At 52.4% G+C, this 26,882-nt stretch overlaps 1 protein-coding gene across 1 annotated transcript in view; it reads left to right on the forward strand.

Moving 5' to 3' along the window:
• Positions 1-812: 812 nt before the first annotated feature.
• Positions 813-26,882, forward strand: part of CRACR2A (calcium release activated channel regulator 2A) — a 70,446-nt gene continuing 44,376 nt past the window's right edge. Inside the window, exons 1-4 of the mRNA XM_065888117.1 lie at positions 813-1,028; positions 10,702-10,813; positions 11,909-12,080; positions 15,650-15,796. Coding sequence (XP_065744189.1) covers positions 813-1,028; positions 10,702-10,813; positions 11,909-12,080; positions 15,650-15,796 — 647 coding nt within the window. The remainder of the gene's footprint in view (positions 1,029-10,701; positions 10,814-11,908; positions 12,081-15,649; positions 15,797-26,882) is intronic.

Consider the following 26,882-nt stretch of genomic DNA (forward strand, 5'->3'; position numbering starts at 1 on the left):
AGAGCTGTCTTCCTTCATTTAACAGGGAATCAATGAGCACTGACTTTATACCACCTTTGGGCTGATACCTGGGGTTAAAATCAAATAAGAGGAGGTGCCTCTCTCCTAGTGCTCATAGCCGACCTCTTTAGAACTGTGAGATTGCCTCTTTCATGCCATGCATCACCTGTGACATGGGCCAGGGAAGCTGGGAGCCAGAGAAAGTCAGACCTAGAACGGAGAGATCAGGTTTACTAATTCCCAGGCCCAGAATGGCTTTGGGACTCTCTTAAGCTCACACGGCTGGTCAGTAGTAGTGGATTGCTACTCTATGCACTCTATTTTGAGGGCTATAGAGGAGGAACCCAACCCCGAAGACCTTCCTCCACTGCCGGTCACCGTGACTGAAATCCACCATTAGAGGGCGAGGAAATGGGAAAATGTATATAGAGACCACGGTGTGGTGCCTGCCTCCAAGTAAGCACTCCAGAAATGGAAGCTGATCTACCAGCATCTGTGTTCTTGCCGTTGATTTAGATCGGGAGAAATTTTCTGGCCACCTCCTTTCAAGCTGGAAATGTCTGTTTTCCTTTCCCCCTTCTTCTCTGCTCTCTTTGATGGGCTGGCCGATCTGTTAATGATCAGGGCACATTTCCCCTTGTTCCGAGCTTGTGCTGATGAAGAGAGAAACGGGCACTGGTGAGTGGTCCTCTGCTTCCCTCCCATCCCCTCTCATCCTTTTCCAGCCTTCCTCCATCCCTACCATGCCCACTCCTCTCTCTCATCTTCCACCTTCAGGTTCTGAAACGACTCGAAGAAATTGACAGATCTGGATGGCCACGCCCAACAGGAGAGTGGTCTCCAGACCCCGGGGACCTGGCTGGGGGCACCAGGGGAGCGGGGCCTGCCTGGGCTCCCTGGACGACCTGCCGTGTGAGGGGACCCAGGAGCTGGCACCGGCACAGCTGACCATGCTGAGGAAGGCACAGGAGTTCTTCCAGACCTGTGATGCCGAGGGCAAGGGCTTCATCACCAGGAGGGATATGCAGGTAAGAGGGTCCCGGGTTGCACCTGCCCACCTGGAATGCATGGGTCTCTCTTTCTTGGGCTGGGGCCTGCCCCACGGGAGGTGACGTCTTTATTTTTTTATAAATTTATTTATTTATTTTTGGCTGTGTTGGGTCTTCGTTTCTGTGTGAGGGCTTTCTCCAGTTGCGGCGAGCAGGGGCCAGTCTTCATCGCGTTGCGTGGACCTCTCACTGTCACAGCCTCTCCCGTTGCGGAGCACAGGCTCCAGACGCACAGGCTCAGTAGTTGTGGCTCACGAGCTTAGTTGCTCCGCGGCATGTGGGATCTTCCCAGACCAGGGCTCGAACCCGTGTCCCCTGCATTGGCAGGCGGACTCTCAACCACTGTGCCACCCGGGAAGCCCCGAGGTGACGTCTTTAACAGAAAAGATGCTGTCAACTCTGTCCTGGAAGGAGGCATCGGCCTAAACTCTCCTGGGAGCTAGATCTCCTGGGTTCATGCTTTTTCTGGCCTTCACTTGGTGTCAGGCTCGGGGGCTATTTTCTCTGAGTCAGTAACTCCCCAGAATTGTGGAAAATGGTGGCAGCAATATAAGAAACTTAAGTGAGACATGGAGAAGAACCTTCTGGAACAAAGATGGAAAGGCACTGACTTGTTACTTTACAACACAGATCCAAGCTGTGCCCAAGCCACTCCCACGAGGTGCCATGACTCTCAGTCAGCTCTGTCATGGTGTAGCTGAACCAAACTTGGATCCATTCGCCCGTGCCCAGTAAAGCCGATCTACTGACCCCAGATTGTGGTGAAAGAAAGGACAGTGTTTATTGCAGGCACCAAGTAAGGAGTCCGGGACAGCTAGTGCTCCAAACACCCGAACTCCTTCAGACTTCCCTGGCGGTTCAGTGGTTAAGACTTCACCTTCCAATGCAGGGGGTGCAGGTTTGATCCCTGGTCAGGGAGCTAAGGTCCCACATGCCTCAGGGCCAAGAAACCAAAACATAAAAGCAGAAGCAGTATTGTGACAAATTCAATAAAGACTTCAAAAATGGCCCACAGTAAAAAAAAACACCCGAACTCCTCAATGGTTTTCAGCAAATCATTTTTAAAGGCCAGGTGAGAGAGGGGAGTCCCGGGGTATGTGATCAGCTCGTGCACAGTTCTCTGGTTGGTGGTGGTACCAGGGCGGTGTCACAGGGGTTCACATGATCAATCCTTAGGCTCCAGGAGGCCTGGGGGGATGTGCTCGTGGTCATCGAGTAGTTTATGTCTTCCATTTGGTGGTGGTTTTAGCATCTGGAAAACAACTCAGGAAATGTGCATCAGATACTATTATCCAGGCCCTCCAGAGAGGAGCTAAAGCAGAGGGTATGGGGAGGCGTCTGTCCCGCGAAGGCCCTGTAAGGTCCTGCTTGGTTACAGCAGCGCTAGCAGCCACAGGCAGTGTGGAAAGAGCAGAGTGTGGCCTGTTCCCAAACAGCTTTACTTACCTACACTGAAGTGTACATTGTATGTCATTTTCATGTGTCACCAAACATTATTCTCCTTTTGATACTGTTTTCAACCATTTAAAAATGGAAAAGCGATTCTTAGCTCTCTGGCTATACAAAAACAGGCACTGGGTCCCATTTACAGGGTGGGGTGTGGTTTGCCCACCCCTGGTCTGATGCCTTCCCAGTGTCTTCCTTAAGTCTCTCATGCTGCAGTCATGATTTCACCCCGAGAATAAAGGAAGCGCGGGCTGCATGGAGCTCTGACAGCCTCTCTCCACACCGCCCTCCCATCACTCGTACGTCAGGGGCATTTTGGGGAGGGACACACAGCTGCACAAAGGAGGGGAAGACTCGCGATGGGCAGGTTTTCTTTTCTTCTTTTTTTTTTTTTGCGGTATGCAGGCCTCTCACTGCTGTGGCCTCTCCCGTTGCGGAGCACAGGCTCCGGACGCGCAGGCTCAGCGGCCATGGCTCACGGGCCCAGCCGCTCCGCGGCATGTGGGATCTTCCCGGACCGGGGCACGAACCAGCGTCCCCTGCATCGGCAGGCGGACTCTCAACCACTGCGCCACCAGGGAAGCCCAGGTTTCCTTAAGGCTGGTTTTTCATAGTACACTGAAGTTGGACCATGAAATGCAGACCCTCGTTCGTATCCGTCCCGCCTCCACTCGCTGCGTGAGCCTCGCATCCCGGAGGCTTGTGACCTGGATGGAGCACCGCAGGCCTTTCTCCCACCAGCCCCACAGGGTGGAATATTCTGGCTTCTCCCAGACTCTCCCCCATCCAGTAGGTGCTTCAGGATTTGAGGGGAAAGACCTGGGAACAGTGGTACCTTAGCCCACAAGAGAGCCTGGGCCTCTCTGGTTTTCAGCAATTGACACCTGGTAAATTTCTGCCACTGATACTCATCCCCAAAGCCTCACCCCACCTAGAAGTCCAGCCTAGGTGTGTTTTGAGAAAACCTTGACAACCCCAGCCTGGGAATTCATAGTTGACAGGCCTGTGGCCATGGGGTTGTAGGAGTGTTTTTTTTTTTTTTTTTTTTTTGTGGTACGCGGGCCTCTCACTGCTGTGGCCTCTCCCGTTACGGAGCACCGGCTCCGGACGCGCAGGCCCAGCGGCCATGGCTCACGGGCCCAGCCGCTCCGCGGCATGTGGGATCCTCCCGGACCGGGGCACGAACCCGCGTCCCCCGCATCGGCAGGCGGACTCTCAACCACTGCGCCACCAGGGAAGCCCTGTAGGAGTGGTTTTAATGGCATGTTTCGTTTGTGCTTCTCCTTCTAGAAAGAAAGAAAAGGGCATTCTCTTTTATTGAGGGCCAGCCGTGGGCCATATGCACAGTGCGGCTGAGCACTCTCACTGAGTATACCCCCGTTAGGGCACCGGAGCCCCTCTTTAATGGAGGCGGGGAGAGGCACGGTGAGTTTAAACTGTAAAGTATCAATTGTTGAAGAAGTCATTTGCGTTGGGCTCGGCATGAAGTCAGAAGCACCAGATCCCAGAGACGCCACAGCAGCCTTGCTCCCTCCGGCCTCACCCCTGGTCCAGACAGCAGGAGGAGGGCGGGGCCTCCCACCAGCTAGTCTGCTGGGTCCGTGGCATTCAGCTCTGCCGGCTGCAGTTTCCTGAACTTTCTGCGTGCCTGTGGACGGCGAAGCATTTGAAAAGTTCAGCTCTTCTAGCTGAGAGAATGATATCACGAGAGAACAAAACGCGTCATCGAAGGGCCGCCTCTCTGCCGCTTTCACGGTCACGTCTGGAGGAGGATGGGCTGGAAGGAGATTTGGGAAGAAGGTCACCCTCTTGTTGTCCACCCTGGGTTCCCTGTGAGGTCCACGCGCCCTTGGTTCTCCTGGCAGGACTGAGGACATCTGCCTGCTGCTGTCACCCCTGCACGTACCGCGGCAGCCGGTGGCTGGCCCCTGGGTGCTGGTCACCACCCCCTTCCTCACCCTCGGCTCCCAGCACGGCCTCTCGGGACCTGGAGAAGAGCTCACAGCATGCTCGCACACCCAGATCCAGACGCCAGGAAAGGCCTGTTAGGGCGGAGAGTGGCTGGATCGGGGTGGGGAGCCTGGGCAGGAGGGGCCGGCGGGCGAGGGGAGCTGGCACAAAACCGTACACAGTTGCCATCCTTTGAGGGAGGGGGAGGGGCAAGGCTGCTCCCCTCGTGCCCCCATTCTTCTTTCTCCTGAGTAATGGAAGAACTCCACCTGCAGGGACTGAGACAGGCTCCCAGCCATCCGAGAGGTGGGGAAACCCAGGCATCTGAGAGGTGATCGGAGAGCAGCGGCCGTGAGCAAACAGACACCCTGACAGAGCAGGGCCACAGACGGAAAGGAGCAGGTCCCCCGGCCGAGGCCAGGATGCAAGCCGCCCGGAGCTCGGGTTGTGCACGAGCAGGTCCTGCTACGGGAGGTTGGATGGATGATACCGACCTGTGAGCGCAGAGTTTAGGCAGGGGTTGGAGGGTCTTCAGCTCCACCCGTGGCCCCCCAGACCTCACTCCCTCCTCCACAATAAACCCCTCTGTGTGTCCCATGGAGATCATTCCAGGCAGAACTGGGGTGAAGATTGCTTTGCAGGGAGGGATCCCCTAGAGAACCACAGTCGTGAGCCGGAGGGTCCCTAGTGAGAGGCAGAGGGACACGGGAGGACCAGGCTGGAGAGGGCATGAAGGGACCCCTCCAGTTGGGAGAGGGAGATGGGGACAGGTCGGGCAGGAGATCTCTGAAGACACCAGCAGCTTCCTAAACCCTGTTCCTCTGATTTCTTAGAGGAGTGTAATGGTTATTACCAACGCCAAGTACCCACCCTGCAACACTGCCTGGAATTCCTGGATTAGCCAAACTGTGAAGAACCATCTAGGAGTTGGCCAGCCAGCCAAACCTGGCTCACTCGCTGTTTCTGTGAGTGCCGTGTAATTGGAACACAGCCGGGCTCTTTCCTTCTCATACCATCCACGGCGGATTCCAAGTTACAACACGGACTTGGGAAGCTGTGATGAAGGCCTGCAAAGCCTCAAATACGCATGATCTGGCCTTTACAGGGGCTGCTAGTTGACGCCTGATTTAGGTTAACAAAGAGACTCTTAAAGAATTTTGTGGTACATTGCCCTGAGTTTTAATCCTGAATCTGCCACTTACCAGCAGTGTGAACTTGTAAGTGTAAGTCTCTTAAGCCCTCTAAGCTGTAGCCCCTCATCTGTGAATTATTTATAACTAACTCCCAGCGTTAGAAGAGAATCAGGCGCGTGTGTACATGCAGAGCACTTAGCCCCGAGCTGGGACCTGAAAATCTCTCCATAAATGCTCACTGTGTGTGTGTGTGTGTGTGTGTGCCATTGGGGGTGGGGGGACTTATACCCCGAGTCTTAACACAATTCCTAGTGTCCTCCACTCTGTGATGTTTCCAAATTGTGGTAAAATACACGTAACAGAATTCCCCATCTGCACCATTTTTAAGTGAATATTTCAGTGCTTTTCAATACATTCACATTGTTGTGTAACCCTCACCAGAACTCTCCTTATTTTGCAAAAGAGAAACTCTGTCCCCATTAAACACTACCCATCTCCCAGGACCACCATCCTACTTTCTGTCTCTATGGATATGGCTCCTCTGGGGACCTCATATAAGTAGAATCATACAGTATCCGTCCTTTGGTGACTGCCTTATTTCACTTAGCAAAATGTCTTCAAGATTCCACATGGTGGCACATGTCAGAATTTCCTCTCTTTTTAGGGCTGGATAAGGTTCCATTTTATCTAATTACCACATTTTGTTTATTCATTTGGCCGTCGATGGGCACTTGGGTTGCTTCACACCCTTGGGTGTGAATCACGTTGCTGTGGAGAGGGACGTACAAATGCTCTCGGAGTCCCTGCTTTCAGTTCTTTGGGGTATATACCCCAAAGTGGGATTGCTGGATCATATGGCAATTCTATTTTTAATATTTTGAGGGATCCCACACTGTTTCCGCAGCGGCTGCATTGTCGTACTGGGAGGTCAAGTGCAAGTCATCTGTCTGCCTCAGAGATCAAGAAGGGGCATTTCTGCTGGAGAGGGTCCCTTCAGTTCGTCTCTAGTTGGTGCTGCTCTTGTTTGTATCCAGTCTATGTGAGCGAGGGCAGTTTGGCTTCTTAGAGGACATTTGGCCATGTCTAGGGACATTCTTGATTGGAATGACTGGAGAGGGAGATGCTACGGGCATCTACTAAGTGATGTCCGGAGATGCTGCTAAATGTCCCGTAAAGCACGGGACGGCTCCTCCCCCACCTCCCTCTCCAACAAAGAATTCATCCCGAGATGTCAATAGCACGGAGGTTGAGACTCCCGTCTGCACCCAGCCGTCAGCCTGAACCAAGCACATCAAGGCACTAGGCAGAATCAAGGTAGATCCCGCCTCTGGACCTCACAGTCCCATCCTGAAGATGTCTGGTGCTTCTGGGCTCTACCGCAGGGAAGAGAGTGGTTGGCGCTGGGAGAAGGGTCTGAACAGGAGGCTTTGGGAGCCTGGAAAGAGGGAGAGATTGATCTGGCTGTAAAGGTGGATCTCCTGGTTTTCTCTTTAATGAGCATCCCCTTAGATGCATTTGAAGCTGTGCAACCCTTGGCTTTAAGCTGCATGAGGCATGTTGCGGGCTGGTGACCAGGAAGGTAGAGGGTCCAGCTGGGCTGTAGCGGGAGACAGCGTTTTCCCCTGGCTCTGGGAGCCTGCGCCCTCAGCATGGCTCCTGCAGGACTGTTTCCTGTTCCATGCCCCAGTTTATAAGCCCTCGCCGAGCATCCCTGGGTGGGGGACGGGGGCTGGTCAGGATCTAGAGTGGATGGGGTCTAGACCAGTGCTCCGTGGGCAGGAGCTCAGGACCACCTGCTATCTATCACTCGTAGTCACTGGTTTATTGATTCACTTGTTCAACAAGTATCTAAATACCGCCTGGTTGTCAGCGTTGGGCTAGATCCTGGGGCCATGACAGTGAACAAAAGTGAACGGGGTCCCTCTTCCCAGAGCTTCCAGGCCACTGAAGGAGCAGACATTCATCCACTAATCGCATCCATCAGTATGTAAAGTACAAAGTGAGGTGAGACTTATGAACGAAAGAAATGTGTTTGGGGGCGTCCGGACCGCTGGTCTAAGCCGGGGGCTGCGGAGGCTTCCTGAGGAAGTGATACAGGAATTCAGAGTTCAGAGGAAGCAGGGGTTAGAGTGAACTGGAGGGCAGTGGAGGGAGGCCACGGATGGAGGGAGTGTGGAATCGTAAAGAGCCACTGGTTGGGCCATGGACAGAGTGAGGAGGGCAAGCCTGCCTTCTCCCCGACTCCCTCCCCCGTCACCTGCTCTTCCAGGTGGGAGTGGGAGACAGGATCCACCCGTGAAGCGGGATTCTGGAAGGCTGGCACGGGTGGTGCTGGCCGGGCAGACTTTTGGTGGCAGGTGTGGGATAGCAATGAGAGAAAGGAATTATGCATGGATGCACGGAGAACCCTTAGCTGACAGCGGAAGCCCTGAAGGGGAAATTGCTTCTTTATCCCAGCCTGGCCTCCACCGTGACTTTAGGGAAATCTCAGAGCTTCGCGGGTTATCAGCACCGTGGAATGAATCATCGCGTCCCTCTCCACCTGGCTTGGCTCCTTTAGTTAAAAATGTAGACAGCACTAGGTACCCAGGGGACAAGAGCAGAATAAGTTGGTTTTACATGGCTCTGCAGGCCCAGAGAAGAAAGATAAATAAGAGGTAATTATGGTTATTAAGACTAAAGGATTTTCCGGGTAGGGCCAATAAAGAGAGGTTGAGGCATCAGGCATGGGCAGTTTGCAGAGAAGGCTGGAGAAGCCCTCAATACTACTTTGGCAGGACGTGAAGAGGGAGGATGACTTGGAGAATGTCATACTGCCCTCCCCAGCTTCAGTGACAGCAAGAGGAGGAAGCTGGTTTGAGACAGAGACAAGGAATGGGATTAGAGCATGGGAAGGACTTGGGGTCAGAAGTGTTGTTGGATTCAGGGATGGCGCCCGAGGCGGGGTGTGACCTAGCTTTTCCTGGGTGATGCTAACAAGAGTACGGGTGCCCACGTGTGGGTATTTTGGGCAAGAGGCAAGTTGAGGGTCCCACTGACTCTGCAATTCCTTTCAGCCCCTTTCTGGGTCCAGCACAGTGTGAGAGACCACATTTTAGAGATCACATTCAGGCAGAGGGTAGGGAGGGGGGCAGGGTTATCCCAAGGAAAGGACTGGAATCTTGGGTTTTCACCCTACCTCCAACGTGATGCCTTTAGCTTCAAATGGAGCTAATGAACTTCCTGCTTGCGAACTTGACTCCATCCTCGCCCTGCATTCTCTGCCTTTGGCTTTGACACAGCTGGTTTATAGATTGTTGACAAGACAGAGATTCTGCTGCTTGCCCAGCAGGTGCACTTCTGGAATCCTTGCACACTCTCACTTACCTTCCTTTTTTAAAACCTCATTCCTATGTAATTCAGTGATTCTAAAGGGCTCCACATCATCCTGTCTCCCCACGTTGTAATGCATCATGGTCTCTCTTAATGCGAGTACCTGCCAAATTAATCCTTACGGCTTATCAGCCAGAAGGGTGCCTGAGGGTCCAACCGAGTGTCTCGCAAGTTACGTTATGGGCTTTCACACCCGCCATCTCTTTTTGACTGTTCAGATGGGCGTGTACCTTCCTTCCTGTGGCCCCGTGGTCCTTGTCTTCAGCTGTCAGTCACTTCCACAGCGGCAATTTTGTGCAGCCGTCCCTCGGGGAGCTGGGAGGATGGGGGAGGGTCAGCTGGGCTGTAATGAACTCCCTTGGGGAGTCTTCATTGGGAGGTTTTGATTATTAGGGTAGAAGAGGGTGCTTGCTTCAACGATGCAAATTAACATTGGCCTGGGGCCACCGGTGCATCAGGCAGAGGCCAGAGGGAAGCATCCTCAGCTCAGCCACTTTGCTCCTCGGCCATCAGTGTCTGCCTTTCTCTCCCTGCGTGGTCTGGGGCAGCCCAGGTCCAGTGACCTCACACCCCATCTTGGCCAGCTCCCTTTTACAACACAAATACTCTTTTATTTTTTATTTATTTATTTATTTATTTTTTTGATGTGGTCCTTTTTAAAGTCTTTATTGAATTTGTTACAATATTGCTTCTCTTTTATGTTTTGGTTTTTTTGGCCGCGAGGCATGTGGGACCTTAGCTCCCCAACCAGGGATCGAACCCGCACCCCCTGCATTGGAAGGCGAAGTCTTAACCACTGAACCGCCCGGGAAGTCCAACACAAATACTCTCATCCATACCTTAAGGCAGTGGCAGTTCATGTCTTTTCAGGAAGTAGTTGAGAGCCAGCAGGGAGTAGGAGTGGAGGGCAGGCTGGTATGATGGGTGCGCGTCACCCAGTGGCCTTGTCCAGCTCCCCTTCAGAGCTAAAGGACCATAGTGTGTGTCCACAGAAACTGCAGCCCTGGGACATGAGTGGCCTCCATCAGGGAAGGCTTCTGAGAGTGTGACCCACACCTGCATGGCAACAGGGGGACAGAGGGAGGGGCTTGGGCAGAGCAGGTGAAACCAGAGTGAAACCTGGCTGTGCCATTCACTCACTGAGTGACCTTGGTGGGTCAGCGGCCCTGGTGGGGACCTTCTGCTCCCCGCTTTCTTTCTCTACCTCCCTCATACGTTTTACTGAATGCCTTCTCTGTGCCGGGTACTGTGCATTATCCTTTACATTCATTATCCCAGTGACCTGGACCGCACCGTGTCGTGCAGGCATTATCCTACACGGGGTTCAGTCCCATGCAGTTCTGGTCCTTTACGGCTGTGGACAGTGCCAGTTTTGAAGTCAGACCTGGATTTGATCCCGGCCATGTCACTTACGGGCACGGATAGGTCGTTTAACATCATCTGTAAAAGGGGGATAGTAATGCCCACTTCAGAGAATTGTCGTGAGAATTAAACGCAAACATATATGTAATAAATTATATATAAATATAGTAATAAATGTACACGTTTACTTATAAATCATCCCGCAAGTGGCCTACCACATGAGTAGGCAACCAAGAGATGGTGGATGTCCTGATATTCAGAGGAGGAGAAGGGTGGTGAGGCTTCAGAATCTGGCCTCTGGCTTTTGTCGGCGGGGCGGAAGGCGCTGCCCCCCTCGGCAGCCGTCCGTGATGAGCGGTGTTAACCAGCGCGGTCTGGATTGTTTTCAGAGGCTGCATGAGGAGCTGCCCCTCAGCCTGGAGGACCTGGAGGATGTGTTTGATGCCCTGGATGCTGACGGCAATGGCTTTCTGACCCCAGCGGAGTTCACCACTGGATTTAGTAAGTTCTGGTGGACGCTGGAGCCCCAGGGTGTGGGTTGGCCTAAAGCCATATAAGGGGCATCCCTGCCCCACCAGCTCTGAGGGTCCACGGAGCACAAGCTTTCCTGCTTCCTGAAGTTTCCAGGCTTTGGGGCATTTGGTCTCTTTTCATGTGTCCACCTCCGCTGCTCACACCACTGCCCCCTCAGTGCCCACCACGCTGTCACTGCCAGGTCCTCTCCTACTGGAAAGTGGCAAGGAACGAGCAGAGAAGCTCTGGCAGGAAGGTCAGCTTAAGAGAGAGGCTGAGATGGGATTTCCAGCCTGTCCGTTTCTGCCGAGATACCAGTGGACAAGAGTGGGAGGCTTGTACGGCTCGTTTCGACCTGAGTGTGGCTGAGTCCTCCAGGTTGAGGGGCAACAGATTTCAGAGGAATTTGTAAAGGGTTGGAATGGACCAGTCGTTCTCAAGGTGACCAGGAGGAAAAACAACTGAGATGCGTGAACAAGATGAAAAAAAAGAAAAACAGATACACCATCAGATCCAATACTGATCAGATATTGATTAGAACAAGTATGGGTCAGATAAATCACCATACATCTGCTTCCTTCAAGGTGCCAGGTATTTGCCTGGAAGTATCTGGTGTCTTTCCTGACCTTCGGGAATTTATAATTGAATTCATACAATTGAATTTATTTACATTCACGTAAACGTGAAGCACAGTGACGCTGGCGGCCAGGATCACTAGGTGATAACACAGAGCACAGGCAGGCAGGCCGCTCGAGTGCGATAGGGGAAAGGTCTTGTTTAGAGAAGAAATCAACGAAGAGATGATTCTAAGCCGGCCTTTCAAAGATTAAGAAGCACAAAGGTGCCGTAGTACCCGCCATGCGCTCTGCCTTTCCCAGATTCTAGCATCTCTGGCAGAATCTCATCCAAGTAGGAGAGACATGAAATCCGGAGCATGACCTCCAAGGATCGTGGCTACAGGGAGTCTGGCCTCCCCTCTTCTCCTCTCAGCTGAACCTCAATCGATTCCTGGCAGCTGAGGAAACAAAGGTCTTCCTGGGCGAGTGTTGCCTAATCCAGATCTTGTGCCCGTGCGTCCCCCAGGTCACTTCTTCTTCAGCCAGAAGCCGAGTGAGGAAGAGCACCTGGCCCAGCTCCAGGAAGAGAAGGTGTATCAGACCAGAGGGTGTGAGGATCTGGGTGACATGGACGAAGATGAGGAAGGCCAGTTCCAAATGCTGATGGACAGGCTTGGAGCCCAAAAGGTTTGGGAAGAGTAAGTGGCGACTGTGGTCTGGGGGTGGAGCCCAGCCTAGGGGCAGCCTCCCCATCTGTTCTGTCCAACCTTAACGCCTACTAAGCCCTCAGCCAAGCCCTGGGTCCCTGCTTCCAGCTAGGCCACTGGCCCCATGCAGCCTGCCCTTGGCCGTGACCTGTCTGCGTCAGGGTCTAGGGCTCTGCCTCTGTTTTTTACATTATTTTCACTGGAAACGCTCCTATCCCCTGATCTCCCACACTCCTTCCTCACCCCCTGCCATCCACAATCAGTACAGTCCTTGGCTTAGCCTTGCTCCCTGAGGGCTGCCCGCCCATCAGAGGGCTGCCTGCCCATCAGAGGGCTGTGCAAGGGTTGAAACCCTTGAGGGGTTCGGTGCGTCCCGCCTAAGGCTTCCTGTCACCATCATCTCGCCAGCATCTCCACCTCCGCTGGGTCTCTGGGGCCGCAGTGCGTCCCACGTGCTGTGCTCCTGCCGAAGCCACCTTACACGGAAGCGCCTGTGCCTCAGATCCCTGAGCCGAACCAGCCCTGTTCTGGAAGCCGAGGTGGGAGGTGAACCTGTTTTTACCAGCTCATCACTTGGGTGATCAGTAACTCAGCTGAAAATTTTAGGTGGCTGCCACTTCAAACCAAACGTAATACCCCCATTTTTTTTTTCTTTTTTGCAAAAAGTGTTTTGTAAGAAAGAGACACATAGATGTAAACCCAGACCTTTGCCATTAATTGAAATGAAGTCAAGTGATGTTGTAGCTAGTGGAAACCAGAGAGTCGCCTGAAAAACATGGAATAACTTCCGCCCCTTGCCTTTTTGTGTTGGCGTCTCCAGGTCTTGGGTTGGGTGTGTGTTTCATGAGTGAGGGGGGAATGGCCTGATGGTTGGAGCTGATGTGTCTGGAGCTTGGGAAGAAGAAGACTGTGGAGGAGGATGATAAAGGGGAAACAAGAGAGAGGGGCCTTCACACAGCATGCAGGCCAAGGAAGTATGTGTAGCTCCCAGCGTCTTTTAGGCTGTGGCAGAGTTGAGACAGGCTGGCAGAAGCCTGGGCAAGCCAGAGGAGACATTAGCTCCACTGCTCCAAGGACAAGAGACCAGAGCCCAGTGACCATGCCCACGACCCCGTGAAGGCTCGTCCTGGAGGAGGGGACAGGAGAGGGCAGTGTGGGCAAGCCAAGGGACTGTCATGAAAGACAGGCATCTCTCTGCCCACCCATCACTTCTGGACCGCCACCCTCCTGCAGGGCTCTCAAATCAGAGTTCACCAGAGGTTTCTCTGAAGACATCAGACAAAGGCCCGTGCAGGGCCAAGCCAACACGAGAGCTCCTGGAGAAGAGAAGGCTCTGGGGAAGGTTCCAAGAGTGGTCGATAAAAACCCACACACAGGAGATGGTGCCCGGCCACTGTCATCCTCCTTGAAGTTAAACAAGAAGGAAGTGGGCTTTTGCTGCAGCGTGAGGGAAAACAGTCCAGACTGTAGGACCCCAGATGAGGAAACAGAGGAGGCTGGAAAACTTCGGAGGTCTTTAAAGATCTCACCGACCAAGATGGTTTGTGTACTGTTCTGGAAGCGGGGAGATGGATGGACTGACCACCCAGAACCCTTTCTCACCCTGCACCCCTGTATCCTTCCAAGAGAGTGGCCTTGGCTTTGTCCAGAAGTGGTAGACAGAGCACCTGGGCTCCCGGCTTTTCTCGGTGCTTCGACTGGCTGAGTGATTTGGCAGCTAATCGGCCTTAGCTTAATTTTCATCCAGCATTGAGAGACTTATCCCTTCTCCAGAAATCTGGCGGGAGGTGATGTGGCCACGACTAAGAGGTTCAGGTAGCTTTGGAAGAGCGTCAGGTAGGTCTGCAAATCTCACTGGAGGCTCTCACCCTAATGGTTCTCTGCCAGGCCGCAGCAGGAACCCAGGGGATGGGAGCAGGCAGACCTCGGCCAGCAAGGTGCATCTTGATTTTATAATGCCTTTACCTTATGAGGGGCAACCTGCCACAGTGATGGGAAGTCATCGTGGTATCTCCCAGAGACCCTTTATCTCTGAACCCTTTGAGCAATCCCCATTGTATCTACAGCCCAATAGAGCGACAGCCACTGCATGTTCTGTATGGGGGGAAATGGACATTTTTCTGGGAGACAGGAGGCTCCTTACCTCCCCTTCTCTTGTTTCCTAGATCTCTCATGTCATCCAGATCAGTGCTAGGTTTTCAACAAATAAATACTTGTTGGGTGGATGGATGGGAGGATGGATGGGTGGATGGATGGGAGGGTGGATGGATGGGTGGGTGGATGAATGGATGGATGGTTGGATGGATGGGAGGATGGATGGTGGATAGATGGATGCTCTAGATGAGTTGGTGGATGTTTGGATGGAATGGAGCAAGGGAAGGAAAGAGGGAAGGAGGGGTGATTGGATAGATGATCAGATAACTGACCGGAAGCAGGTGCATTTCTCGGCGGGCCTCTTCTCTGCTGGGTGCAGAGAGTAACACTTACACCCCAGGCACATTACTAACATGGCACCATCAGGTATCACTTTTGAGTAAAATTTCTCAGATATAGTGCTTGTTACACAGCACAAGGGATTTTATTCTTTATCCTGAGGGTCCCCAGTTGTAGCTGCCTTCAGATCACAGTGGTTTTAGAATTTAATGAGTGAGATCAGATCACCCTCTGGCTCTCTGTCTGATCACTGGCCGTAGACTGTTGAGTTTCTCCAGAGACAGAGCAGGTCCATGGGTGTGCCGCCTCCCGCCCCACCCCCATCACCGTGACCGCGGCCCGTGTGTCTCCTCTGCTCAGCGCCCACGTGCCTGTTGGGGAGGGAGCGGTTCTAGGCACGCCACTCTGTGTCTGTGCCTCTCTGCCGGCCTCCGTCCTCCCGACTCTCCACCCATCTCTCCGTGTGTGCACACACACATCTCAGGCTTGCTCCTTCCCTTGCTTTCTCCTGTCCGTCACGCCCGCTGCCTCCGGGCCCCAGTGGGTGCTGCATCTTCCCTTCCACTCCCTGCGGTGACAGCTGCTTCCTGCCATCCGTCAGATGCCACGTCCTTCGCTCTCAGCTGGGAGGCCCATCCCTCCCGGGGCGACAGGCTCGCTGCTTCAGCTCCACGGCGCCTGTCCTCACACGCGCTGGGCTCCCGTCCTCCCGCTGCCTCCTGGCGTTTGGAGATGCTCCTGGCCCGCGGCTGTGTGTGCGCAGCACCGCCGGCTCATCGCGGGAGACAGAAAGCAAAGCTGTTGAGCGTGGCCCTTAGGAGGCCAGCACGACTCCTGGCTCCATCACTTCCCAGCGGAGTGATCTGAGACGGCTCACCTCACCCCTCTGCATCCGTCCCCTCCCCCGTAAACGGGGGTGTTAGCAGCACCTGCCTCACTGGAAGGTCAAATGAGCAAACGTGCATAAAGCAGCCAGCACGCGGCAAGCGCTCAATAAATGTCAGCCGCTGCCGTCGCCGTGCTGACGGTGATAACGTTCTAGCCGTCGGTGTCACACCTGGGACCTCGTGCGTCCCATGAAGCCTCGCGTCCACGCTCCCACTCTAATGCTCCTTTTTCTCTCACAGTGAAAATGATGTCAAGCAACTCTGGCTGCAGCTGAAGAAGGACGAGCCTCACTTACTGTCCAACTTTGAGGATTTCCTGACCAGAATCTTCTCGCAGCTCCTAGAAGCCCACGAGGAGAAGAATGAGCTGGAGTGCGCCCTGAAAAAGTGGGTACCAGTCTCAGCCGCCCTCTGTACAGACACGTACAAACCAGACACACCTCTTCTGTCTTATATTCGGTGACGCCACCTGATGACCGTCCTCCAGAGCGGGGGCCGGGCCTGTGGCCGTCCCCGGGTGTCTATTTCTAAGACCTCACTCACATTTATTAGGCCCTCACCACGTGCTAGGCACGGTCCTAAATTCCTACACAACCCATTGGGATATTTATCATTATCCACAATTTACCAATGGGAAAGTCGAGGCACTGAAAGGGTAAGGAACACGCCCCCGGAACACACAGTGTGTGAGCGGCAGAGCCAGGACTCAGAGCAAGATGGTCTGGTGTCCGAGACCCATTAGAAACCACTGTGTCTGCCTTGGGGCGGTAAGGCCCCAGCCTACAGGACCTACCCCCATCTCTGGACCAGCCCCCGGCCCTCCTGCCGTCTCACTCCCGTCATGGTCTTAAGTTTCTCCTGCTGCCCTCCTGGCCCCGGGCTCTCTCCAGATATTTAGTGCTTTCTAGAACTCCTCCTGTACTGGAGGACGCCACCCCAGGCAACGTGCTTGGGACCTGAAGAAGCTGCTCGGGAGCCAGGCCCGAGTTGGCCAGGCCCCGGGCGCCGCAGGTGCGGGCCTGCCAGGCGGGTGTCCCTTGGCCTGCGGGGACGAGTGTACCAGCGGGGCGCTGTGCTTGTCCACACTCATCAACGAACGTTACAGCGAGGAGCTCGATGTTGTGACCCACAGCGTGCGGACCGCTGTCCACGCCCCACCCTGAGCTCCCTTCCGTCTCATGCCTCCCCCCATCAACTCTAAAGTAACTTGCTGAGGCCCACTGGCTACACACAGGTCTGGAAGAGGACCTTTCGGACCCTGAATTATGAGCAGTCGTGGCCGTGTGGTGCTGGAGGGAACGCGGTCGGGCTAGAGGAGTGTTCAGAGCATTCTGGGGTGAGGCTCCCAGGGCTGGGAGAGAGAGGGGTTGAGGGTATACGCTATAGAGCCTTTAGCTGAATAAGCTGTGAGTCAGAGCTGAGTCCGAATCTTGGTTCTGCTGCTTACTAGCTGTGTGACTTAGGCCAAGTTACTTAACCTCTCTGAGTTGCAGCTTCCTTATGTGTAAGATAGGGACAGTAATACCCATGTCATAGACCTGTGAGGATTACATGTCAGCATTTAGAACAGTGTGGGCACTTAGTAAGTATTCGATGAATGTTAAAATAATAACATTTATTACTAGTTTAAATAAGTATGTCTGTGAGTCTTGGAGGATTTGCCTGGCTGAAGTGGAGAGCTGGAGGTGAAGTATAAGGATCCCTTTATCCTTCCAGACAACACAGTGTAGAGCTTTGCTGTCGAAGTCTAGTCTATGGAATCACCTGGAAGCTTCTCAGGAATGCAGAGCCTCAGGCCTCGCCCCAGGCCTACCGACTCTGCGTTTTAACAAGATGTCCCGGTGCCTCTTGCGTGGATGTGAGAAGCAGGCCCAGGGAATCAGGAGCTCTGGGTCAGAGTCATGTGTGGCCCTCCAACCAGCTAGCTCTGTGACCTTGCTCTGGTCTCTTGGCCTCGATTTTCTCACGTGTAAAATAAGGCTTATTTTCTGCCCCTCACCCCCCCCCCCCCGAGTCCAGCACTGCTCACCCCAAGGAGCCACAGTGAAAGTCAGGGGCACCCCCAGAGGGGACGGCTCCCTTGTTTCCTAAGGAGACGAGGGCCGGAATGGCTGCAGTGACCCAGCTCGGGGCCCAGAATCTTACCTGCAGGGGGCCCCTCTGCTGGCCTGCACTTCTGCAGGGAGAGACTTACTGCAGAGCCTCTTGGGCCATACATCCATCTCTAAGTGGCCTCCATTCGTGTTTTGGTTCCAATTCAATGATGGTTAAAAAGTTCTTGAGCTGAAAGTCAAGGTCACTGTCAGCTGCATGGTCGAAACTAGCTCAGCCAGGAGTTGCAGTCGTCTGTGCCCATCCTCCGTTCATATGCCTGCCAGCTACCCCTGCCCCAGGTCAGCTGATGGAGTCCACTCCGGCCGGAGGACTCGGGTGGGCTCGGGGCTCACTGAGCTCTCTGGCAGTCCTTTTCCCAGAGACCCGTAGCGAGCAGAGCACTGCAACAGGAGACAGGAGCAACCTGAGGTCCTGCCCAGGCACCGCCACTGACCAGCTGTGTGACCTCAGGCAATGTGCTTTACCTCTCTGTGCATCTGTTTCCTTACCGGCAACATTCGAGAACGGGATTGGTGTTGTTCAAACTTTCTGATTGTGACTGGCCAGAAGACACGCGCTTGACTTTGCAGCTCCCACACACTTGTGTGTGTGAGTAACTGAGACAAAAGTTTCATGAAACGTGTTCACCCTCGTGACATGTGACGGGCCCTGAGGTTTTCTCTTAGAGTCTCTTGTGTTCTCTTCTCTTCTGTTAAAGAAAGAAAAAGGTTGTTCACATCTTGTTTCCAGGTTCCTCCTGGACCAGGGGATCCCTGAAGGTCCTTGCAGCGTAGAAGTCAAAGAAAAAACTGAAACCCCAATGGGATACAGAATAGTTAGATGGGAGGTTTTACAAATGGTTCGGCATGAGGCTGAGTGATTCTGGGACATCTAGGAGGCGAGTTTGGGGGTTGGGCTTGTTTGCAGGAGGGGCACCCTCTGGCTGGTGAAGGGAGAGAAGGGAAGGTTTGGGGCATCGTTTGACTCGGGCAGCAGTCTGGGGAACCCTGACTGTCAAAGCATCTCCCAGTTTCCGCCACGAGCCGGTTGTTCAGTCCGGGGGCTAACACGTCACTGCATCTGGGAAATGAGCGCTCGTCCCAGAGAGGGCGACGAGACTTGCCTGCTGTGCACAGCCGAGGGCTAGGCACCGGGCTACAGTCGCGTGTGACCAGTAGCTGCCGTGTAACGGGCACTTACTCTGTGCCAGGCTGAGCTGAGCCAACGGAGCACAGAGTCCCCGTCTTTGAGGAGTTTACGATCACACCAGTGAGGCAGAGCCGTAAAAATTCTGCCGCAGGGGCTTCCCTGGTGGCGCAGTGGCTGAGAGTCCGCCTGCCGATGCAGGGGACACGGGTTCGTGCCCCGGTCCGCGAGGATCCCACATGCCGCGGAGCGGCTGGGCCTGTGAGCCATGGCCGCTGAGCCTGCGCGTCCGGAGCCTGTGCTCCGCGACGGGAGAGGCCACAGCAGTGAGAGGCCCGCGTACCGCAAAAAAAAAAAAAAAAAAAAAAAAAAAAATCCTGCCGCACAGCCGACCAGGAAGTCCCCGTGCTGTTGAAACACCTGACAGCGTGGCCATTGGCAGCAGTGGCCTCAGCTGCCTCCCCCTTTTCCGAACCACACACCTCATTTCTCTGTCCCACGGGGCCCAGAGACTTGCGACCGACGTGGGGGGAGTCCTGGTCCCAGGTCCCCAGCCTAGCCGTGTCCCTCAGGGTTACAGTTTCACTGCAGTGAGTGAGAAAGGCCCCCCTGCGGCATCCTCCAGGGTCACCTCCAGCCTCTAGGAGGGAGGATGCAGCGGGGGCAGTGCTTGGGCTTGACATCTTGAAGCTGATGTCCGGAGCCCCAGGCTCTAGGGCAGTGTCAGAAGCAACTCCAGGCCTTTCCTCCCGGCCGTGTATTTTATTTTCTGACCCTGCATGTCGGGAGCAGAGGAAAGAGGCAAGCCTGGGGGCCTTCAACCTCCCACCCTCTTGCCTTTGGGACAGAAGGTGAGAAAACCTCAGATCTGAGTTAGACTCTGGGTTCAGTGTTTGACACTGGCGCGTGTCCACTGAGAAGCAGCCACGGACCGGCGGGGTGAGGTGGGGGCCAGGTGGAATGCAGGGCCCTGGGCTGGTGCCCAGCTCGTCTGCGGCACCTCCAGAGTGGACTGCATTCCCTCCACTTCCCTCGGAGGAGGAGAGGGTCAGATTGCAACCGAGCCGCTTTTCTCTGTGTGCACCACGCAGAGGCTTGGCGAACCTTACATTTTACCGTGGGAGGCGTGGTTTGACGTGAGGAGGAACTTCTGGCCGTCAGAGCTACGAATTCCTTTGCCACTGAAAGCACCCTGCCCAATTATGTTGATCTGGAAAAAAGACCTTGAGCTCTCCAGATGTAGAACCATGCTGCCTGGAGGCAGCAGGAACTTCAGACCTTTCACCAGTAGGGGATGCTGGGGCCCTACTCCAGGAGGGCCCCGTTGCCTTGGTCTGCGGTGAGGGCTCCAAGTCTGCGCGTATAAAATATCCCAAGGGATTCTGACTTTGGACCCGCGTTGGAATCTGCCAGAGGAGTTGCCCTGGTTGAGTTCCTTACCAAGATCTACCGCGGAGGATGGGGGTAAGAATGGATCAGGCTGTGTCTGGGGAGTGCTTTGAGCTCTTTGAAGAAAAGTGCTTTCGAGATCAAAGGCAGCCCTCTCAGTCTTCTGCAGCTCGGTAGCCTGTTCTGCATCCTCCGTGGACCACCCTTGGCCTTGACAAGTTTTCCGATGCTCCCCACACCCTCACGGGCATCAGTCCCTCCTCTGCGCAGTCTGTCCTCGTCCAAATGATTCAGGCCTCGGGCAGTTTCTCGGGAGTGGGGCTCTGGGAGGGCTTCGCCTGCAGCTCCCACCCGGCCACTATCCTGCAGCTTTCTGTCTAGACCAATTTCCCTCGGCTCTGCAAGGGTGTCCAGACCAGGAGGGAATGTGTCTCACAACCTGACAGGCAGCCCAGCCGTGATCCCGGCACCTGACACAAGCCCGGGAACTGGTGTTCTGTGATGTGTGTGTGTGTGGGCGGGGAGGTCATCATTTCCTTGGCCTTGCTTCCAGGTAGGGCAGCAATTAAAGCCTCGTACGCATGGCAGGTGGCCCTCATGCACCACTTGTGACGAGCCTTAGCTGTGTGGTTCTTGAATGTTAGCTTGTTTCAGAATGACCAGGGACTCTTGATTAGAGAGTAAATTCCCAGGTCCCTCCTCCAGGGGGTCTAAATCAGTGTGTTTTGGGGGCAGGGGACCCAGCAATGTGCATCTTAGCACACGTTCCCCAGGGGTTCTGATGCAGGCAGACCCCAGACCCCGCTGAGAAATGCTGCTCTAGCCTGTTTCTCCAGAAGGCACCAGCCTGCAAAAGGCACGCCCAGGAGCCCTTCCAGTCTATAATTCCACTCCTGTTCTCAGCGTGGAGGGAAGTTCTTGGGGAGGGCTGCAGGCCATAAGGCCACAGCTGAGCCACGCACGTGTCCTTGTATTGGTATATTATTATCGGAGGCAGAAGCTCACTGTTAACTTGGCCCCGAGAGCAGCTGGAAAGGTGAGGTCAATTTGTGTGCTGTGTGCGTACCGCCGGCGTGCTCTGTAAACCTGACTGATGAGAAATGGTTTGCTTTATCGGATGGGATAAAGCTGCAAAGTTGGTTTATACAAGGCAGCAGAATCTAACTGGGGAGAAACCATCCATCTTGAAAATCCAATTGGCGATTTTACAGCCTTTGCAGAATTTTCTACAAACTCTTATGTTTGCCTTTCATTCACCTCCACCCTCATCGTGTGGGGCTGGGTGCCTGTGAGAGAGAGAGCGACAGGCAGAGACAGAGACAGAGAGGCGTTAGAGAGACTGAGAGAGACTGATTTCACTGAGAGAGACTGATTTCAGGGGAACAAGGGAACCCTAAGTGGGTTTTTCTAGTAAGAGCCTCCCTTTGCAGCCGGAGACCGCAGTTGCGTGGGGAAGGCGGCAGGGGGCAGTGGTGAGTCTGAGGCCCTCACGACTGTTCTCATCCCCACGGCAAAGCTGGCGGAGGCTGAACTTGCTTCCATTTTCTTCTCCGGCAAATAGCAGACTCGTTGAGATGTTTCTGGCCCAGGGTCTTCAGTCCGTGATCAGAACGTGAGGGGCGGGGGCGGGGGTGGAGACCCGGGAAAGGGGGCAACCTCCAGACCTTCGGCCCCATTCCTCACCCCAGGGCGTGTTCACTCCACAATTGACAGACCCCAGAGGGAATTTGGATGCTGACAATCCTAAATGCAGAGGTTTGGAGTTGTCAGGTGTTTTTTTTTTCTTTTCTTTCCTTCTTTTTCCTTTTTTAAAATTTTTATTGGAGTATAGCTGATTTACAATGTTGTGTTAGTTTCAGGTGTACAGCAAAGTGAATCAGTTATACATAGACATATATCCCCTCTTTTTTAGATCCTTTTCCCATATAGGTCATTACACAGTATTGAGTAGAGCTCCCTGTGCTATCCAGTAGGTCCTTATTAGTTATCCATTTTATATATCGTAGTGTGTATATGTCAATCCCAATCTCCCAATTTATCCCCCACCCCTTTCTCCCCTGGAAACCAGATGTTTTCTACATCTGTGACTCTATTTCTGTTTCGTAAATAAGTTCTTTTGTATCTTTTTTCTTTTAGATTCCACAAATAATATCGTATGATATTTGTCTTAAAACTGAGGATGGTGGGAAGGCAGTGTGGTACTGTAGTTGCACATGGGGTGGGAGTCGAGGCCTGGATCCTTCCCCCACTCTGGCCCAAGGAACCAGGTGACCACACACAGGCCACTTGCACTGCCCCGATCCTCACTTCCTTCACATGGGATACAGGACACTTGTCTGTGATGGGAGGGGAACTCTTCCTCTCTCTGCATCTGCCTTTCCCCAGGCTTTGCAAACCAGAGTCCTGTGGATCGGACCACTGTCGGTCCACACGGAAACACATGAGATCAGAGCGACTGCTCTCCGAGGCCAGCGGCCATTTCTGAAGCTCTGCTTTGAGTTCAAGCTTCTGAAATTTATCTAAACTGTAGAAGAATGCCATTTGTTCTGTTCAAGGTTAAGACTATCCTTTCATTTAGGGAAGGAAGATGCTGCTTTTCTTCCTGGAATGATTTCAGCACACCCTGCCTAGAGCCTAGAGGCGGGACCAGATGACTTTCTCAGACCCTTTGTTCCTAAGTGAAGGCAAAGGAGAGAGGGAACAGGAAAAAAGTATGTTGACCAAGTAATATTCTATAGCAGAAAGGCTCGGCCTGTGTGCCATTAGCTGGAACCCCGGTGGAACTGAGTATTAATGCTCTGTTCTAGCCTGGTACCTTGACTCCCTGTGTGCAATGCACTTTGTGAAGCTTAATTAATTCCCACAGTACCTGTGGGAGGCTGGCAGGGAAAGTCCTTGCTCGCTGCAAATTCTCTCTGAAGGCCTCTTTGAACTTAAGCCTTGTATTGACACGAGCATCACTATTCCCGGCCCATTTTGCTTCCCACGTGTCCCATCCTTAGATCTCCAGTACCCCTGATACCATGCACGTGCACACGGCACCCCCCCCCCCACACACACACAGTCATCCTTCTGAGAGGGGGCATCCACCACAGTCAGACGTCCTGGGTGGCACTGCATCCTCGAGGTCAGACCTGGGCCTCTCACCCTGGCTTTCAGTAGGTTCCATCCTTTTCAATCCATCACTACCCTGGCAGCATCCCCAGTATGTAATTGCTCTCCTTCCCCCCACTGTTGAACATCTCCCTTTTCTGGACTCAGCCTTTCTTAACCTTTCCCCTGATAACTCTACACCCGCCCCACTGCTGGAGCAGGTAGCTTCCTCCACTTAACTCAGCCAAGGCTGTGTGGTCACAGAATTATGTCGGCTGGAGCTCAGGAAGGCACCATGGGGTGGGGTTGGCACCGTGGGGTGGTGTGTGGCCTCTTCTGCCTATTCCTTTCCTCCACGCCACTTACGCGTGGACTTGGAGTTCATAAACGCTGAATCCCTGGTGGGCAGAGACCATTCGGTAAGTCTAAATTACGTTACCCAGAATGTTGTTTTATGAAGTAGTCAATCAATGCTCGTTAATGCTGGTGGTGATGTAATGGGTCTGCTAGACCTTTCCACAAGCATGATCTTACTAAGTCCACATGATTTCTTTCTTTTTAAAGTATTTTTATTGGCGTCTAGTTGATTTACAGTGTTGTGTTAGTTTCAGGTGTACAGCAAAGTGAATCAGTTATACATGTACATAGATCCACTCTTTTTTTAGATTCTTTCCCCATATAGGCCATCACAGAGTATTGAGTAGAGCTCCCTGTGCTATGCAGTAGGTCCTTATTAGTTACCTGTTTTATATATGTGGTGTGTATATGTCAATCCCAATCTCCCAATTTATCCCTCCCCCCCTTACCCCCTGGTAACCATAAGTTTGTTGTCTCCATCTGTAACTCTATTTCTGTTTTATAGATAAGTTCATGGGTACCCATTTTTTACACATGACTTCTTTCTAATACAGGTATTACCATCTGGTTTTCCAGATACAGAAAACCTCGAGCTCATTGAGGTAATGTGACTCGTCCAAGGCCAGAAAGCTTATAAATGTCAAAAGCAGGATTTGAACCGAGGCCTTCTCACTCTGGCCCTAATGAGCTCTGAGCCCACTGTAGGTGTCAGCAGGGGTTTAAGACCTACACGACCCTGGACTACACAAGAGAGGCTCCGCAGCTATCACAGTGAGACAGAAGGGAGAGGATAAATAATTAGTGCTCGTGACTCTTACTCACTCTCCCTGGCTCCTTCACACATATGTCCCCCGCCCCCCTGAGAACTCACGTCTCTCTCCCTCCCTTCTCTTATCTATCTCTTCTCTGTCTCCTCCTCCCTGTGTTGTTCAAAATAACTAGGCATAGATATCATAGAATGAAATCATTAGACACTGCCCTGGGGGAAGGGAGTGTTTTCAGAGTGGTTAATAGAAGACAGGTTGCATATTTATGCTCACATGTAATTAATTGATAGCTCAGAGAGCTCCATTACACACTGTTCTCCTTGTGTTCAACATGTTTACCAATGACATGAATTAAGGGACATATGGAAGAATATTTTGTAGTAATAAAAAAAAAAGGTCCATCCATAGAGAAGATACAACTAATATAAACCTGTATGTGCCAAACAACATAGCAAAACACAAAAAGCAGAAACTTAGAAAAACAAAGAACATTTGATAAAAACAAGACTTTAAAAGCATTTTAAAAGTTTAAAAGAGTTCAACAAACTTATCTCAAATTTGACATATCAGTCAAGCAAAAAGCACATCAGAGCTTCCCTGGTGGCAGTGGTTGAGGATCCGCCTGCTGATGCAGGGGACACGGGTTTGTGCCCCAGACCGGGAGGATCCCACGTGCCGCGGAGCGGCTGGGCCCGTGAGCCATGGCCGCTGAGCCTGCGCATCCGGAGCCTGTGCTCCGCAACGGGAGAGGCCACAACAGCGAGAGGCCTATGTACCGCAAAACAAACAAACAAACAAACAAAAAAAGCACATCAAATATACAAAGTGTTTGAAACCATCAACCAGCAAGCTTGATTTAAGAGATGCATGGGGAGTTGTGTGCCTTGCAGTAGAATACACATTCTTGTTATAGAACTTATGTAAAAATTGACAATATGGGGATACAAAGGAAAGGCTAATAGATTCCAAAAAGTAATCCCTTACCAATAAACTTTCTTACTATAATACAATAAAACTAGAAACCAACAGTTTATATATTTTTTAAAATGCTCTTCCTTTTTTTCTTTTTAAAAATATATTTATTTATTTTATTTATTTGGCTTCACAGGATCTTCGTCATGGCACACGGGAGCTTTAGTTGTGGCATGTGGACTCCTTAGTTGCAGCGTGCGGGATCTAGTTCCCTGACAAGGGATCAAACCCAGGCCCCCTGCACTGGGAGCTCGGAGTCTTAACCACTGGACCACCAGAGTAGTCCCTAAAATGCTCTTCTAAGTAAATCTCAAATAAATTAAATAATCAAAACCAACATTATAGGTTATTTAGATTACATTATGATTGAAAACTTAAAGTGTCAACAGCATTTGGAAGGTCATTGAATACACTGGGCCACCAGTTGGGATCCATTAAGATAGTGACAGTTGAGGAAGACGGACTGAATCTAACAGGCATAAAATCTAACAGAATCACATTTGAGATCTTGCCAAAATCCAAAACACCAATGGCCAAAGCACAAGGTGGGAGAGATATGATTCAGTCACACCACCTTTTTCTTTGTTTTTTAAATTAATTAATTAATTTATTTTTGGCTGCTTTGGGTCTTCGTTGCTGTGCATGGGCTTTCTCTAGTTGTAACGAGTGGGCTTCTTGTTGTGGTGGCTTGTCTATGCTGTGGAGCACAAGCTCTAGGTGCATGGGCTTCAGTAGTTGTGGCACATGGGCTCAGTAGTTGTGGCTCATGGGCTTGGTTGCTCCGTGGCATGTGGGATCTTCCGGGACCAGGGCTTGAACCCATGTCCCCTGCATTAGCAGGCGGATTCTTAACCGCTGTGCCACCAGGGAAGTCCCTCAGTCGCACCATCTTTAAAACAAAAACCATCACTCTGCCATCAAGTTTCGAGGTTTTAGTCGACAAATGGGTTCAGCGTTCATCAACTATGTGATGTGACTGCCCAGAAAAGTGAATGTGCTCTTAGGCTGCATGAATAGGTAGGCAGCGACTAGAGCAAGAGAGATCTAATCTGCACCGATCAGCCCTCATACACTGGGCATTCAGTTTGCGACTCTATGGCTTGAGAAAGCTCAATTAGAGCCCATTCAGAGAAGAGTAAAGGGGATGGTGAAGGGACTTCCAAAAGAAAAATTCCATGTGAGACATGGCTGGAGGAAGTGGAGAGGCATGACCGCAACCCAAGGCTACTCCTTGACGTCTTAATGCTGTTTTAAAATATATGAAGGGTTATTACACAGAGGCAGGATAAGGTCATAGAAAGACACATGTCTATGAGCCAGAATAGTCCATAGATGAAAGAGCTGCTTAGAGATCCAGCATTCCCTCTCCCTGGAGGTGTTCTAACCCAGTCTGGGTAAATGCTTGGTGGAGATATTGTGGCGAGGATTTTAACCCTGGAAAAATAGGTGGTTGGATCAGACAAGCCTTCCAACCCCGAAATTCTTCAATTCCCCTGGAATCTGGTATTTCCTGCCATGTGGTCCGCCCATGCACTTCTGAGTCTGGTATCCAAAGTCTTAAATTTATTTCTTACGGATTTTCATTAACATTTTGAGCGCAGGCCCTGTGGGTGACATCAGTGTCTGAGTGTTCGTAACCTAGTGAAGACAGCATA

The sequence above is a fragment of the Phocoena phocoena genome, chromosome 11, assembly GCF_963924675.1.
Source record: "Phocoena phocoena chromosome 11, mPhoPho1.1, whole genome shotgun sequence".
Lineage (NCBI taxonomy): Eukaryota > Metazoa > Chordata > Mammalia > Artiodactyla > Phocoenidae > Phocoena > Phocoena phocoena.